Raw genomic sequence first — 17,256 nt, 5'->3', positions numbered from 1 at the left:
TGTTCATTCCTCGATTTCATAGGAAGTGTGCAGGGGTCTTATGATTAAGGATTGGTGAAACAAACTATATAACTGTCAAACCTGATATCCTTTCTGAAGGCATAGATAAATCCAAACATCATAACAATATGCAATTTATCAACACTGTAAGACATACAATGTTTTGTACAAAAAATGACCAACACCCTAATGTCTCACTGCGTTCTCAACCCGGTCTCAGTCTTACTAAGTAGGAGATGGTGAACTCGAAAGAAATCGTACAAGTTGACTAGTAAAAAAACTTACGGCTTTTTTTCACATATAATAAATATTTATATTTATAAAAATAAACGAACCAACTTATGATGTTATTACGATTATTTTTAAACTTAGCCCCAAACCCTAAACCTAACCATAAATTCTGACCCCCTACTCAAACTCTAAACCTAAACATGATTTTAATTGTAAAATAACTTGTACCACAAAAGAAGAAAACATAAGGGTTTGAAATGAGATGAGGGAACAGTATTACAGGTTGTTGACATACATCAGTCATTTGTATTGCAGAAAAAAAAATGGAATGAGTAACCAGATTTGTTCACTGACATTTCCCTTCTTAAAATGAAGTATAGGATAGGATGCGAGTTAAAATCATAACTTTTTTACGAGCCAAGTCATACAATATCTTAAGTTTTTGTACGAAATATTACGAGTTGTCATGACACTTTGTTGGCTTTTTTTATTTTCTTTCCACTGATACCATGGACAGGAAAACATCTTGTATTGCAATGACATCCCAACTAACATCCTGCAGAAAGATGCTATTATGGCTGCTGTGGTGGTAATCTAGGCTGAAACAAGAGATCTTCTTCCTTTATCCTGTGATTTCACGCTTACCCAAGCTTGACTCCACAACTACTCCTGGTCGAAAGAAGTTGTAATGTTTTCTTATCCCAAATCAATGGCCTAAACCTGCGACTCCATGAACCTGCTGGCGTCAGGTGAAGCTACAATCAAACAAGCATTGCCAGACTGGACAACTCATTTTCTTTTAACTAAAACATCGGTGTTTCACTGAGCTGCCTTCGAGACACATAATATGTGGGATATAGCACGTTACCAAAATGGGGAAATGACCCTTCTTAAATGACAAGGCAAAGAGCGTCTGCGGCTTGCCTCTTGTAACAAGCACAGCGAGACGTTTTCTGGTAATTCCACTGACCTTGTCACTTTGACAAAGCAAGGGTGCATTGTGGGCCAGCAGTTCTTTCTCTGAAGGCAAGCGGGATGTAAATGGAAGTAAATGGGTTTTTCATTTCTAAATGCCCATGTGATAATGGGAGTGGGAGGTATGTCAGATCATACACGTATGAGCCTCTATTTGAGATGAGGCCATTTGTACAACAGCAGTGTGTGTGTGTGTGTGTCTCAAACCCTCTGTTACCTCAATTTCTATTCTGTTCCTGAAAAACTCATTTGAATTTCCTCATCAGAACAGCCCTTTGCTTGAACCTCAATTAATATGTTAATGTTGGCTTGCAAGCTTTTTAATTAGTATAAGATGAATCACATTGCATTTCGTGGGCCTGATAATCACTCTCGAAGGCATTGTGGGTGTCATTTTGTTGTTATGTGCAGCTTGCCTTGATGGTGACTATATTTTTCAGGGTAGATCTGAACTTGACATATTTAATTTTCAACTTAACAGTTCAATTTAGCCTGATCTCATAAAAATTACGTGACTGCAGCAAAATTTTTGCAAAATGCAAACTTATGTGGTTTATTACATGAATCGCAGCAGGCGAAATGTCCACTTTGGGGCGTTAAAATTTAGTTAAATGATCTCCCGATGAATAGGTAAGGTTTTTAAGGTTAATGCACTATCGAGTTTTAAATAAACAAAACCAACCTCCCTACCCTAACCCTCAAACCTAAATCTAACCTACAGTATTTAATTTTTTAACATAGTTCAAGTATATCCCAGCAGGAGCCATGTTCAAAATCATTGTAAAATGTAATGTTGTATTAACTAATACAACCTTATTTTAAGTTGTGTATATATACAGTATATATACACCGCAACATTAAATCAGCCGCAACATTAAAACCACCTGCCTAATATTGTATAGATCCCTCTTGTGCCACCAAAACAGCATCAACCCACATCTCAGAATAACATTCTGAGATGATATTCTTCTCACCACAGTTGTACAGAGCGGTTATCTGAGTTACCGTAGACTTTGTCAGTTTGAACCAGTCTGGCCATTCTCTGTTGACCTCTCTCATCAACAAGGCATTTCCATCCACAGAACTGCCACTCACTGGATGTTTTTTTTTTTGTTTTGTTTTTTAGCACCATTCTGAGTAAATTCTAGAGACTGTTGTGCGTGAAAATCCCAGGAGATCAGCAGTTACAGAAATACTCAAACCAGCTCATCTCGCACCAACAAACATCCATGCGAATATCCAATCAGCCAATCGTGTGGCAGCAGTGCAGTGCATAAAATCATGCAGATATGGGTCAGGAGCTTCAGTTAATGTTCACATCAACCATCAGAATGGGGAAAAAATGTGATCTCATTGATTTGACCGTGGCATGACAGTTGGTGACAGATGGGCTGGTTTGAGTATTTCTGCGGGTTGGTGCTGTTTTGGCAGCACGAGGGGGACCTACACAATATTAGGCAGGTGGTTTTAATGTTGTGGCTTATCGGTGTGTGTGTGTATATATATATATATATATATATATATATATATATATATATATATATATATACAGTACTGTACAAAAGTCTTAGGCACATAAGATGTTTCACAAAAGCATTTGTCTTAAGATGGTTATATATATATCTTCAGCTTTAGTGTGTCAATAGGAAATATACATTTTAAATGCCTGAACATTCCTTTTGGGAATAGAATAGAAGAACAGGGAGCTCTGCAACAGATAGCATGGGCCCCACAGAGCCCCCCACTGAATGCAGAGTCAGTCTGGGATTACATGAAGAGACAGAAGCAGCTGAGACAGCCTAAATAGATAGACAAACTGTTACGAATTCTCCAAGAAGCTTGGAACATCCTATCTGCCAACAACGAAGAAAAACTGTGTCCAGGTGTACCTAGGAGAATTGGTGCTGTTTTGAAGGCAAAGGTGGTCACACCAAATATTGATGTAGCTTTTTTATGTTTACTGGACTTTGTATGATGTTAATTGATAAATTAAAACTTTTTATGGCATTATTTTTGAAGACATCCTCACTATGCAACATTTTTCACAAGTGCCTAAAACAGTACTGTATTGTTTGCATACCTTGGCAGAAATTGTGAAATGTTGGCATTGATTTTGAAAATATGACTGATCATGCAAAAAAACTGTCTTTTATTTAAGGATAGTGATCATATGAAGCCATTTATTATCACATAGTTGTTTGGCTCCTTTTTAAATCATAATGATAACAGAAATCACCCAAATGGCCCTGATCAAAAGTTGACATACCCTTGAATGTTTGGCCTTGTTACAGACACACAAGGTGACACACACAGGTTTAAATGGCAATTAAAGGTTATTTTCCCACACCTGTGGCTTTTTAAATTGCAGTTAGTGTCTGTGTATAAATAGTCAGTCAGTTTGTTAGCACTCATGTTGATGCAATGCACAGGCTGGATACTGAGCAATGGGGAGCAGAAAAGAACTGTCAAAAGACCCGCGTAACAAGGTAATGGAACTTTATAAAGATGGAGAAGGATATAAAAAGATATCCAAAGCCTTGAAAATGCCAGTCAGTACTGTTCAATCACTTATTAAGAAGTGGAAAATTCAGGGATCTCTTGATATCAAGCCAAGGTCAGGTAGACCAAGAAAGATTTTAGCCACAATTGCCAGAAGAATTGTTCGGGATACAAGGAAAAACCCACAGGTAACCTCAGGAGAAATACAGGCTGCTCTGGAAAAAGACGGTGTGGTTGTATCAAGGAGCACAATACTTGTTGACCCCTCTCCAAACATAGCGCTTATGGTTGTGACCATAAAGCTCTATTTTGGTCTCGTCACTCCAAATTACAGTGTGCCAGAAGCTGTGAGGTATGTCAAGGTGTTGTCAGGCATATTGTAACTGGGCTTTTTTGTGGCATTGGCGCAGTAAAGGCTTCTTTCTGGCAACTCGACCATGCAGCTCATTTTTGTTCAAGTATCGTCATATTGTGCTCCTTGAAACAACCACACCGTCTTTTTCAAGAGCTTTTCTCCTGAGGTTACCTGTGGGTTTTTCTTGTATCCTGAACAATTCTTCTGGCAGTTGTGGCTGAAATCTTTCTTGGTCTACCTGACCTTGCATGATCAGTCATATTTTTAAAATCAATGCCAAAATTTCACAATTTCTGCCAGGGAATGCGAACTTTTGAACAAAACTGTGTATATACAACAGTTAGATCTGGTCGTCGAATCTGATTGGACGAGAGACGTTCCATGAGTACTGATGTCTTAGAACATCAGCACTTGGATGCTTCACTGTGTGTATCACTCCACTTGTGTTCGTGGTGTTCTAAACTAAAGTGTAAGAGCAGTGCAGATGTGTTAAGAGCTAGATGTGTCTCTTTACATTTATTTTTGTGACATTACAGATTTTAGCCAGCAGATGGTGGCAAAAGACAATTTTTGCGTGTAATATGAGCAGTGAGTCAGCGTCAGTCAGTGTTTTCATTCATCAGCTCTACGTGATCGCTTGGATTACTACTACACTACTAATGCTAGGAAATAGCTTTAAACAGCTTTAAACTAACAAATTCATCATTAAGGCTTATCTCAACTGAGAGACACAACAGACTGATTCATTACACACAAACTCAAGTCGCTTACCTCTCACTGGTATTTCCACATTGAAGAGGACATACTGTTCAAAATGGCGGAGGAGATTGCGGTTTCTATTGTGAATGACTCTTGCGCACCAGCTACCGCGAAATAGGGAGGAATACCCCCGCTCATAGTTCCATGCACAAATGTGTTTTTTATGACCGTACTCAGTTTTTCCTAATTGTTTTATATTTACTTGTTAAATGAACTGTTGTATATAAGCAATATCACACTTGCAATCGTGCTGTATGGCCCTAAATCAGCACTGCTGTGATTACCTGCAGTCAAAACAGCAGTGCTGATGTAGGACCATATCACACTCTTGCTCGTGTGATATTGCTTAAATATATATATATATATATATATATATATATATATATATATATATATATATACACACACACACACACGCAGTATATAAAAACCTTTCAATAAGGTTGTATTTGTTAACATTAGTTAAATGAAGTAACAATAAACAAAACTGGCACAGCATTTATAAATGTAGGGTAAATCTTAATTTCTACATGTAGTAACACATTTTTACATTAGAAGTTGCAGTTAAGTGAATTAAGGGCATTATGAACTAACCTGTACTAACAATGAAAAATACTATATATTTTAAATGAAAATTAACCACAATTACACTACTAATTTAGCCTATTTTTAAGATTTATGCATTTCAATTTCATAACAAAAATCCATCAAATTGAATTTAGTTAAGTTTTTACTAAATTTAATTAAAACTCTTTTAATTACATTTTTATTAAATATTACTCAATATTGATATACAATTGAAATGCATAAATCTTTAAAAAAAATTGAGTGTAATAAATGCTGTAAAAATATATTGTTTATTGTTATCTCATGATACCTAATGCATTAACTAATGGTAATTAATAGAATGTTATTAGTAGATAGATCCCTCCTCCATTCCTCTGCTGTTTTTGTCCACTGTTGATCTTTCCATCTCAGCAATCTGTTGATGAACATTTAGTTTGCAGACAGAGTTATTGAATCATAACTGAGATTTTTACAGAGTAATTAAAGTTAAATGTGGCCCTGATGAACTGATCCTTCAGGAAATGTTGCAATATTAAATTATTTATGACTAGAGGGTCTCTGTACCATATGTAAATCATTTAGATATGTAAATGGGCCACTAAATCTCATAGATTATGAATAAAAATGTTCTATTCCCATGTTTGACTGCAGCTTTTAATCATAGCACATTCTTTTTGTTCATGCCTCAAGTCATCTTAATCAAATGCTAGAAACACCATACAAGATTAAAGACCAAAGGCGTAGCAGCAGACAGACTCTTTAAAATTGTGATTTTGTCCACCGCACTTTTTCAAGCTAAATCCATATCGAGTCCAAATAGTGGATTTGTATACAGTATTCTTTGCATTTGTTACTTTGGGCTGACTGAGCGACCATCCAGCCAATCACAAGTGAGTTTCATGAGCCAAAACAACCCTTACATAATAGGCCGTCAGTCAGACAGTCTAATCAATGCGGCTCCATTCATTTCAACAAAGATGCTTTCAACATTGCTCATTTATCCATGTTTTTTATCGGCATTGATGTTGATCTAAATTAATAATCTAGAGATGAGGAACACACAAATGAGAGTTATTTATTGGCATATTGTTCATGATTGGCAGCATTACGTGAAATGCACTGCAGAAAAAAAACTAAGAACAATCCTTCTTTTAAGCACACATTGTAAGTGGAGTTTATATCAGTGCATGAGTCTTCATTAAGTTATGCTTTTTACATTATGTTTGTGAGGTAATAGTTTGATCGGTTCTTTTTGCCAATTTAAACAGATTACTAGATCTGTGTTAAATATGTAAAGCTATTTTTAATATCAGCTCCTGTTTTTTACCTCTATGTTGGTGTGCAGTCAATAAACTGTAGGAAAAAATATTGATCTGCTGCGTTCTTAGAACAATTATGCAATTTACTGAAGTCAATAGATATGTAGACATGCTTTTTTATACATGAAAATGTATGGACATTATTGAAACTTAATTATTATAAGACTTTTATTGTTGTCTTTTGATAGAAGTCATGCTCAGCAGTTCACAAACTGTAGGGAAATAATAGATTTGCTTTGTTCTTATAATGCTTAAAACCTCTACTAAAGTAGGTCTGTAGACATACAAATTTCAAAGGATTACAATTTTCTTTTATCGTTGATTCAGTGACTAACTCATTTCACAAAAGATACTCATTTGTCATCACCTTCTGGCATCACCAGAAATGGTCACTGAATCATTAAATGCATCTGAACGAATTTTGGTGTACGTAGTCAAAACACTTGAGCCACTTGGATAAATTTAAATCCCACAGTACACAAGCACAGAGTAAAAAATAAAAATTGTGCACATGCACAATTGTCATTGTAATTGATTAAATAATTTATTCAGGACCAGCTTGTGCTCAGTCTTTTATTGTCGTGTGAAACAGAAGCAAGTACGCCACAAGATGCACTTTATTTGTGCAGCTAATTTGGCAAATTTTTGCAATTATTTTGCAATACTTGAATCTTTAAAATACTACAAATATTAAAGTTATATAATAAGTACATATTAATATAACACTTATATGATACTTATTTATTAAAATATACTGTAATCTATTAATACTGCACTATAAGTCTTGGGTCTGTGCGAGCCACCTACTGACAGCTGTGTCCCCCCCACTTTTAAAATGACTGTTATGCCCCTGTTAAAGAACTTATCTTATATATAGCCTAAATGTATACAGTCAAGTCAAGTAATTTTTATTTGTATAGCGCTTTTCACAACACACATCGTTTCAAAGCAGCTTTACAGGAAATCATGATTTAATAGAAAACTAAACTGTAATATCTATAAAGTCTTAGAGTGATCATTGTGTAGTTTGATTAAATATGATTGTAAATTGTGTATTAAAATTAATTAATTGTATAATTAAATAATAATTGTATTTAGAACCCCAGTAAGCAAGCTGGAGGCGACTGTGGCAAGGAACACAGAACTCCATAAGATGTTGGTTAATGGAGAAAAATAACCTTGGGAGAAACAAGGCTCACTGTGGGGGCCAGTTCCCCTCTGACTAACATCATGAATATAATGCCAATATTAGTTATTTGTGTGCAGTGCAAGCCATGGTGTAAAATTAGTAAACTAAGTAAGTGTTAAGGGTCAGTGTTTAAAAAAAGATTTTGTAAGAACTGTAAGATTAATGACTAATGTCTTTGAAGTCCATCCTGGTTTAACTGCAGAAGTTCACATAGATGCATTGTCCTTTGTTAGTTGGCTGATGAAGGCTTTTGTTGGCAGTTAATTGATAGTCTATGTATTCCATTTTAAGAGTGTAGTCCATCAATAGACCAAGGTGATGCAGGCAGAGATCAGTGATGTGCATCGCAGTTCAATTTACAGCTCGACAGACACATCAGTATGGTCCCAGTTTTATATTTTGAATTGCTATAACACACTGATATTGCAAACCACATTTTTCACAGGCTTAGTTAAAAATAATTTGATACTACTGATCAAAATTTGTGACATGTTCAGAGAATTGAGAGAATAAATGTCAATAATAATAATAATTCTTAAAACTTTTTAAAGCTTTTAGTGTTTAATTCCGAATTGGCAAATAAATAACAATAAAGAACACTAACCAAAAAGTCCCATGGTAATTTTTTGTTTTTTAGTAATAAAATTGTTTTTGGGACTAATATATATATATATATTAGTCCCAAAAACAATTTTATATATATTTATTTTTTTTGGACATGTATTATGATAAAACCATGATATTCTCTGAAATACCTTGGAGTAACATAATAATAATAATAATAATAATAATAACCAAAGAGTAATAATAAAAGAAAACAAATATTTATATGATAAAAGAATAAAAATCTAAGACATTAGAGAACATAAATAATAAATAAACAAATACAAAAAAGAACAATGAAACTGCATGAATAACTAAAATCAGACTCTTCATCATCTTGTCATTTACCATCTACAACTCTATTCAGATCCAGTTTAATTATTTTAAACTAAGTATCTGAGTATATTGACAGTGGTCACAGTCTAGTTAACCTAAACTTAGCTAACTAACTGATGTGTTTGTTATGAAGTACACATTGTTAAAACTTGCCACCTACTGAGATCTTTTTATTTTGTTTGACATTCTGCAGTTTTAGAAAATGATTGTGAGATTTGTTTGTCCAGTTTTGGTTTGGTTTTTGTTATCATCTACAGAATGTGTTTGGAACCTGATAAACAGTCTTTTTTCTTCCATCTTTGGTTCTCTATCTTCCGTCCTGAGGACTGGTGTAAAACACTCCAGATACAACAAACCGACTGGTTTTTCACAGTACAATAGACAGCATTTATGTGGATTTTTAAAGGAATAGTTAATCCAAAATGAAAATTCTGTCATTTACTCGCCTTCATGTCATTCTAAACCTATATGACTTGCTTTCTTGCTCCGTTCAAGCTGCTCTATCCCTGGTCACCATTCACTTTCATTGTATGGAAAAGAATGACAAAGAAAGCGAATGGTGACCAGATATGGAGCAGCTTGAACATTCTGCTAAGTTTTCTTTTTTGTGTTCCAATGAAAAAAGAATATGATTCGATTTTGGGGCAACATGAGGGTTACAAATTGAAGAAATACATTTTTTGGGTGAACTATCCCTTTAAATTTCAGTCTTTTTCTCACACAAAGCTATCATATTAATACAGAAGACTTGGAATATAGCAGTTGTATGGACTTCTGCAGTTGTATTGTGTTTTTTTTTGTTCTTTTTTTAAGCTTAAAGTCTGAAAAAGACCAAAAGAACCAAGGCTTTGACTTAGACTCCATTGTGGATGTTTCACATTCAGAGTGGCCTCTCTTGGCTGACAGTACAGCGGTGTGAAACTGCAAGCCTTTCTAGCTGTCAGAGCTGCAAATTTCACTGCTGTTTGACAGACAAAAAGAGAGCTAGCAGTTGTTTGTGTGCAGACAGAAAGGTGGAAATGCCAATGAAATAGGGGAAAAATGGTCACCTTTTTCCGAAATAGATGCACATTATTTATTCAGAACTAAAGTTTGTTTTCTTATTCTGTAGATCTCATTCTTGCATCCTAGTTGATGGAGGGTTGGATGGACAAATGTGGCTAGACACATACTGGCCCCAAAAAGTATTGAAAATATCAAGTCAAGTGTCAGTTATTTAAGAACTTGAGGGAAACTGATCTCATCCATCCACTAAAATCACCTTTTGTTGGTTAAAACACCAGTTGCTGAGAAGTCATCACAAACATGGCTCAGAAAAATGAAGCTCATCTTGCAGCATTTGTTTACTGGCTTGCTTTGATATGTTGTTATCTAATGTAATGCATTTCATACAATTTGTGACTTCTGTGAACTTTTTTTAGGGGCACTGTCTGATTTAACCCCCCTACTGGATGTTTAACAAGAGAAATGAATGAAGAGACGACAAGATACATTTGCTGCAGAAAGTTACACTTTACCACAGTTAGGAATTCATGAAGTCATTACTTTTTGATATCATGCACCAAAAAACAGTCATGATCAACATAAACAACCATAAACAATAATTTACCACCCTCTCTTTGACACTTACAAATAAGCAGGCTGTTTTTGCTACTGTACTCATATGACTTATATATGTAAATAAGATTTGTTATGATTGGCTGACCTATGCATACTGGCGTAGTTCACATCATCATTCATCAGGATACTGGCGTAGTTCACATCATCATTCATCAGGGCGGGTCAACTTACTGAATGCTGAATAGGTGTTGATATGTAAATTTGGGTGGTCATATGGTAATGAGCTCCTGGTTATGATGTCAAACTCATGATGATTTATGAACATGTCTACATAGTAGGCTACATTAAAACAGTTATTTCAAAAGAGCAAATGAAATCTAGTGACTAAATATATTACAAAAAGTTCAAGGCCCATTTATATATTGTTGTTTTGAATAAATTGTGTTTTCTGTGTGTTGTGTATAGAGCAATGAGGGACCAGAGGAAGATGCACGGAGCATCGCAGCGTCTTCCGTTATGGTATGTCAATCTTTTTCATCTTTACAAGTTATAACATCTAAACAAGAGGCTGTGCTATATTATGAATAATTGTCACTACTAAAGGGCGTTGTTACAAAAAAATGCAAAATAACATCTTCCGATGTGAATGTATTCACAATATAAAACTGCCTTAATGCTTTTAAAAAACTGTTACTACATATTCAATATTTATTTCATGTATATTTAATATATAATATTACTACACATTACCCACTTGTATGTTATAAATATTAACCTGCTGTTACAAAAAGAATTAGCTTGATTCCCAGTCTGGTCAGGCTGGTAATTTGGCTGGTTTAGGGCACTTTTCAGCTGGTCTGGTTTGGAGACCAACTTAAACCACCTAAGAATAGCCAAACAGCCAGACTGATCACACTGTGGATTTGGCAACAGGAGTTTGAAAGTTCTGCTTCTGAAATTGGTCTGTGCTTACAGTAATTTAAATCACTGCCCCCAGTGGCTAAATTGGAAGTGTTGTTGAGGTGAAATGTCTACAAGGTGGTGCCAAAAGCGAGTTGTATTTTTTAGTTGTAAAGATACAATAGTCAATGGGAATTTTATTATTAGGATTTTTATTAACTCTACATCCTAACCCAAACCCCAATCCTAAACCAACCTGTAAGTGGAGTAAAAAGGTAATTTTAAAGCAAAAATGCAACATTCAGATAATACTCACCATTGTTTATGTGAATCCATGTCTCAGAGCAAACTTTATTACGACCAGAATCCATGTCTCGGAGTGAGGATGATTGCTTCCTGGTTTCCAAAGGACGAGAACCCATGTCTCAAAGTGAATTTGATTACTTCTGGTTTCCACGGTACCAAAGCCCATGTCTTGGAGTGAATTTGATTACTTCCTGGTTTCCGCAGGACCAGAACCCATCTCACAGAGTAAACTTGATTACTTCCTAGTTCCCTATCTGTCACTCACTTGACATTGGTGTCGATGTAGTGACACTAGGGGTCACTCTTGGGAGCCCGAGACACCTCTGGTCTTTGATAAAAGGCCAATGAAAATTGGCGAGTGTTATTTGCATGCCACTCCCCCGAACATACAGGTATAAAAGGAGCTGATATGCAACCACTCATTCAGATTTTCTCTTCGGAGCCGAACGGTCATGCTCAGTGAGCTGAATACTACTGTTCATTCACCTCTGCTGGATCTGACGGCGCATTTCAGCGGCTTCTCCCTCCTCTGCACTGGTGCACTGCAGAGAACGCCCCTGGGCGCTTCGGCAGAAAAACTAGAGAGCGTGTGTGCGCTCTCTAAAAGAGCGCACACACGGAATGTCTTTTTAAAGACGCGTCTTTTTAAAGATGCTTTTCTGATTGTGCGTTATTCCTGGTTGTGCTCGTTATCTCTCGCCTTCTAACGGTCACGATCACTGTCTTTCATGTCTGGGCACTGCTCACGCGGAGACAGCGTTCATGGATGGTCATGTTCTCATTGCGAGAATATGTCCATGGCAATGTTGCGGTCGCGGCTCGCCTTCGTAAGAAAGCGAGCCACCCCAGAGGCTCCCGCCTCGGTCCTTTTACCCATGGGTTTGAGGCCAGCGCGGCTAGCACTGGGGGCGATTTGGGGACCCCAATGGGACCGCCTCGGGTATCCCCCCGCGGACCTCCCATTCCCCAGCACGCTCCTCTGCCCCGATCGGGCTTCCGGATGAGTCCGCCGGCTCGTCTCACGGCGAGTTCGACCTCTTATTCGGAGCCCGCGAAAGTGATGAGCTCTCGAGCGCAGCATCAGAGAGCGGGCTCGTCCAGTCGGAAGCCTCAGCTGGGCTCCTCCCTTCGGGGTCGATCGCCCAGTCACAGGCTGACGCGGAGATGACGACATGCTTTCCCGGGCAGCTGCGAGCATCGGTTAGAGTGAATTCACTGCTCTTCCCTGAACCCTCGCGGCTCGGTGATTGGTTCCTGGGCTCGCGGCGCCGCTCAAAGCCATGCCCCACCCCCGTTCCTTTCTTCCCGGAAGTGCATGAAGAGCTGACAAGGTCACGGGAGGCACCTTTTACTGCCCGGTCCCGATCTTTTCAGCTTCCCCGCCCTCACTACCCTCGATGGTGGGGCGGCCAAGGGTTATTCGGCAATCCCCGGTGGATAAAGGCGCTCGCGGCGTACCTATGCCCGCAGAGCGCCACCACCTGGCGTGGGTGCCCAAAGCCCCCGTCCAAGGCCTGTAGGTTTATGTCATCTCTGACGGCCAAGGCCTACGGTGCCGCTGGACAAGCCGCCTCCGCCCTGCATGCCATGGCTCTCCTGCAAGTCCACCAAGGCGCTAAAGGAACTGCACAAGGGTAGTTCCGCCCCGGGATTGATGCAGGAACTGCGCTCGGCGACCGTCCTCGCTCTCCAAGCGACGGAGGTCACGGCGCGGTCTCTCGGGCAGACAATGGCCACACTAGTGGTCCAGGAGTGCCACCTTTGGCTCAACCTGGTCAAGATGGATGAGGCCGACAAGACACGATTCCTTGCTGCCCCCATTTACCAGGCGGGCCTATTTGGCGACACCGTCGAGGACTTTGCCCAGCAGTTCTCGATGGTAGAGCAGTAGATGGATGCTAGCCGGCATATCCTGCCCCGGCACGGCTCAAGATCCCGCACCCCATCTACTCATTGCCAAGGGCGTCCCCCTGCGGTGACTGCACCAGCTCCGCCGCAGCCTGCCCCTTCGGCCCGGCCCCGGCGTGGAGCCCACTGCAGGAAGCAGACACCACCCATCTCACGGCCACCCTGAACCCGTGAAAGGCTTCAAAGCACCCTTGAGACGGGCAACCCAGGTACAACGAAACCCGCTGCTCTGGAGCTGGTAAGCAGATCTTCATCTTTTTGTTACCTTTTGCATTTAATTGCGCTGCATGCCCAAGTGACTGCAGTACTCAAGAGCTCAGCAAGAGTGGTTTCCTTGTTCCCTGGATCATGTATCTGGTGTGTACAGCTGGCATTACGACCACCGTCCACCACTCCATTTGGCAGGTTGGCGCTCCAGCGGCGGTCTCCCACACCTGAGCGCCCAGCTGTGGCACAAATCTGCCCCCGATGTGACAGTCTCCACGGGTCACGAGGACAGGCCTCTTCCTCCCCCATCCCAGGCTGTTCCGGGGGTGGTCACAAGGAGCCAGGTAAATGCTTCGATGTCCTTAGACTCAGCACGGCCACGATGTGGTGTGACACCTCGAGCTCCGCCCCGCCACGAGGCCCCACCTGCTGGTACATCCGATGACGTTGTCCCTTTGGTCCCCCTTGCGCGGAACTTGGACGCATGGCTTGCGCCTTCCAATCCGTCACGAGGGCTGGTCTGGACCGTCCGACTCGGCTGCACGATTCACTTCGCCGGGCATAGACACACTGGCACACAGCTGGTCCTGGCATTCGCAAATATGCGTTTTCCCCCAGTGAGCCTGCTTGCAGAGACCCTGTGCAAGGTCAGGGAGGACAAGGAGAAGGTCGTCCTGGTAAGCACCCTACTGGCCCGCCAGACGTGGTGCTCGGACTTCACGCTCCTCGCGACAGCTCCCCCCGGGCAAATTCCCCTGAGGAAGGACCTTCTTTCTCAGGGAAGGGGCACCATCCGGCACCCGCGCCCAGACCTCTGGAATCTTCATGTCTGGCCCCTGGATGGAACGCGGAAGACCTAAGCTGTCTCCCACCTGCGATGGTAGACACGTTCACTCAGGCTAGGGCTCCCTCTACGAGGCGCCTGTATGCCTTTAAGTGGCATCTGTTCATTAAGTGGTGTTCTTCCCATCAGGAAGACCCCCAGAGATGCGCAGTCAGATCAGTGCTTTCCTTCCTGCAAGAGAGGTTGGAAGGGAGGCTGTCCCCTTCCACCTCGAAGGTGTACATTGCTGCCATAGCAGCACACCACGACGCAGTTGACGGTAAGTCCTTAGGGAAGCATGATCTGATCATCAGGTTCCTAAGAGGCGCCAGGAGGCTGAATCCCTCCAGGCCGCGCCTCGTTCCCTCATCGGACCTCTGTAGTTCTTCAGGGTCTACAGAGAGCCCCCTTTGAGCTTTGAAGTCAGCCGAGCTTAAGGCACTCTCCTTGAAGACTGCCCTCCTGACTGCGCTCACTTCCATCAAGAGGGTAAGTGACCTGCAAGCGTTCTCTGTCAGTGAAACGTGCCTGGAGTTCGGTCCGGGTTACACTCACGTGATCCTGAGACCCTGACCGGGCTATGTGCCCAAGGTTCCCACCACTCCTTTAGGGACTAGGTGGTGAACCTGCAAGTGCTGCCCCAGGAGGAGGCAGACCCAGCTCTGTCATCGCTGTGTCCGGTGTGTGCTTTACGCATCTATTTGGATCGCACGCAGAGCTTTAGAATCTCTGAGCAGCTCTTTGTCTGCTTTTGGTGCACAGCGGAAAGGAAGCGCTGTCTCCAAGCAGAGGATCGCCCACTGGCTCATTGACTCCATAACTATGGCATATCTCGCCCAAAACATGCCGCCCCCAGTAGGGCTACGAGCCCATTCTACCCGTGGTGTGCCTCTCTAACAGACATTTGCAGAGCAGCGGGCTGGGCAACACCCAACACCTTTGCAAGGTTCTACAACCTCCGGGTGGAACCGGTTTCATCCCGGGTAGTGGCACGCAACAAGCGGATAAGCCCAGGATAGCCGGCCGGGTGTATCGCTTGCTGAAGACGTGCACTGTTAATTCCCAGTAGTGTTCACAAAATTTGTTCCCTGGTTGACTTCCTCTGAGCCCTGTGGCAGTCGAGTTTTTGGAGAGACTCGCTGCCGGCCCAGTACACACGCTAACTAATAGCCCGGTTCTGGGGTAGGTGCTCCGCATGTGGCGGTTCCCTGTAAGGCTAACCCCATGCGATCTATATCTTCCGCTAATTCGTTTCCCTGCTGGCAAACTGTGTCTTCCTTGGGCAGAGCCCCTCTGCCCCAGTCTCCATGTTTGTAGTAACTCCTCCCCCATTGGGCAGGATCTACCTTGAAGGCTCTCCACATGGTTGGAAAGACCATGTGACATATTCTTACACTTAAATATCCCCCCTCTCTTGGGGCGAGGTGTGGTCTCCGCGGTGTCCTCTCCTTGGGAGGGACACCCCCCGACTAGACCTGGTGGCCCAGTCGGATAGTCCCCCTTCTTTTTTAGGGAGTGGAAAAAGAGAAGGGGAAAAGAGGCCACGACTGGGTTAAGCCTGTCTCTATCTTTGGGTAGTCAACCAAAAAGGGCCGTTCGACACTCATAACTGTGTTGGGGAGGTTACGTGTTGACCTGGTGTGCTGACTATGAGGCACACAGCAAGTCTGCCCACCACACACCGCCAGTTCACGTAACACAGTTCAGCCATGTGGCGTTTTGTATAGGGACCCCTAGTGTCACTACATCGACACCAATGTCGAGTGAGTGACAGATAGGGAACATCATGGTTACTGGTGTAACCTCCGTTCCCTGATGGAGGGAACGAGACGTTGGTCCCTCCTGCCACAACGCTGAACTACCCGCTGAAATGGCCGGACCTTATATCGGCTCCTCAGCGTAAAACCTGAATGAGTGGTTGCATACCAGCTCCTTTTATACCCGTATGTTCGGGGGAGTGGCATGCAAATACCACTCGCCAATTTTCATTGGCCTTTTATCAAAGACCAGAGGTGTCTCAGGCTCCCAAGAGTGACCCCTAGTGTCACTACATCGACACCAACGTCTCGTTCCCTCCATCAGGGAACGGAGGATACACCAGTAACCATAACGTTTCTACGGGACAAGAACCCATGTTTCAGACTGAATTTCATTACTTTCTGGTTTTCGCAGGACCAGCACCCATGTCTCAAAGTGAATTTTATTACTTCCTGGTTTCCACGGTACCAGAGCCCATGTCTCAGAGTGAACTTGATTACTTCCTAGTTTCTATGGGACAAGAACCCATGTTTCAGATTGAATTTCATTACTTCCTGGTTTCCACAGGACCACAAACCATGTCTAAGAGAAACATGATTACTTCCTGGCTTCTACAGGACCACAAACCATGTCTCAGAGCAAACTTTATTACTTCTTGGCTTCCACAGGACCAGAACCAATGTCTCAGAGCAAACTTTATTACTTCCTAGCTTCCACAGGACCAGGACCAATGTCTCAAGCAAACTTGATTACTTCCTGGCTTCCATGGGACAAAAACTCATTTCAAAGAGCAAAATGTGTTACTTTCTGGCTTACACAGGACCAGAACCCATGGCTCGGAGTGAGCATGATTGCTTTCTGGATTCCAGGGGACCAGAACCTGTGTTTGGAGAGAATTTCATTACTTCCTGGTTTCCACAGGACCAGAACACATGTCTCCGAGCAAACTTGATTTCTTCCA

At 41.6% G+C, this 17,256-nt stretch overlaps 1 protein-coding gene across 2 annotated transcripts in view; it reads left to right on the top strand.

Moving 5' to 3' along the window:
- LOC127437467 (uncharacterized) overlaps positions 1 to 17,256 on the top strand; it is a 108,479-nt gene that overhangs the window by 26,281 nt on the left and 64,942 nt on the right. For both annotated transcript variants that reach the window (XM_051692407.1, XM_051692406.1), the window contains one exon: positions 10,859 to 10,912. In XM_051692407.1, the coding sequence (XP_051548367.1) occupies positions 10,859 to 10,912 (54 nt within the window). The remainder of the gene's footprint in view (positions 1 to 10,858; positions 10,913 to 17,256) is intronic.

This window comes from Myxocyprinus asiaticus, chromosome 48 (assembly GCF_019703515.2).
Source record: "Myxocyprinus asiaticus isolate MX2 ecotype Aquarium Trade chromosome 48, UBuf_Myxa_2, whole genome shotgun sequence".
Lineage (NCBI taxonomy): Eukaryota > Metazoa > Chordata > Actinopteri > Cypriniformes > Catostomidae > Myxocyprinus > Myxocyprinus asiaticus.
Note: the sequence above shows the minus strand (reverse complement) of the source record. Positions and strands in the feature narration are given on the sequence as shown.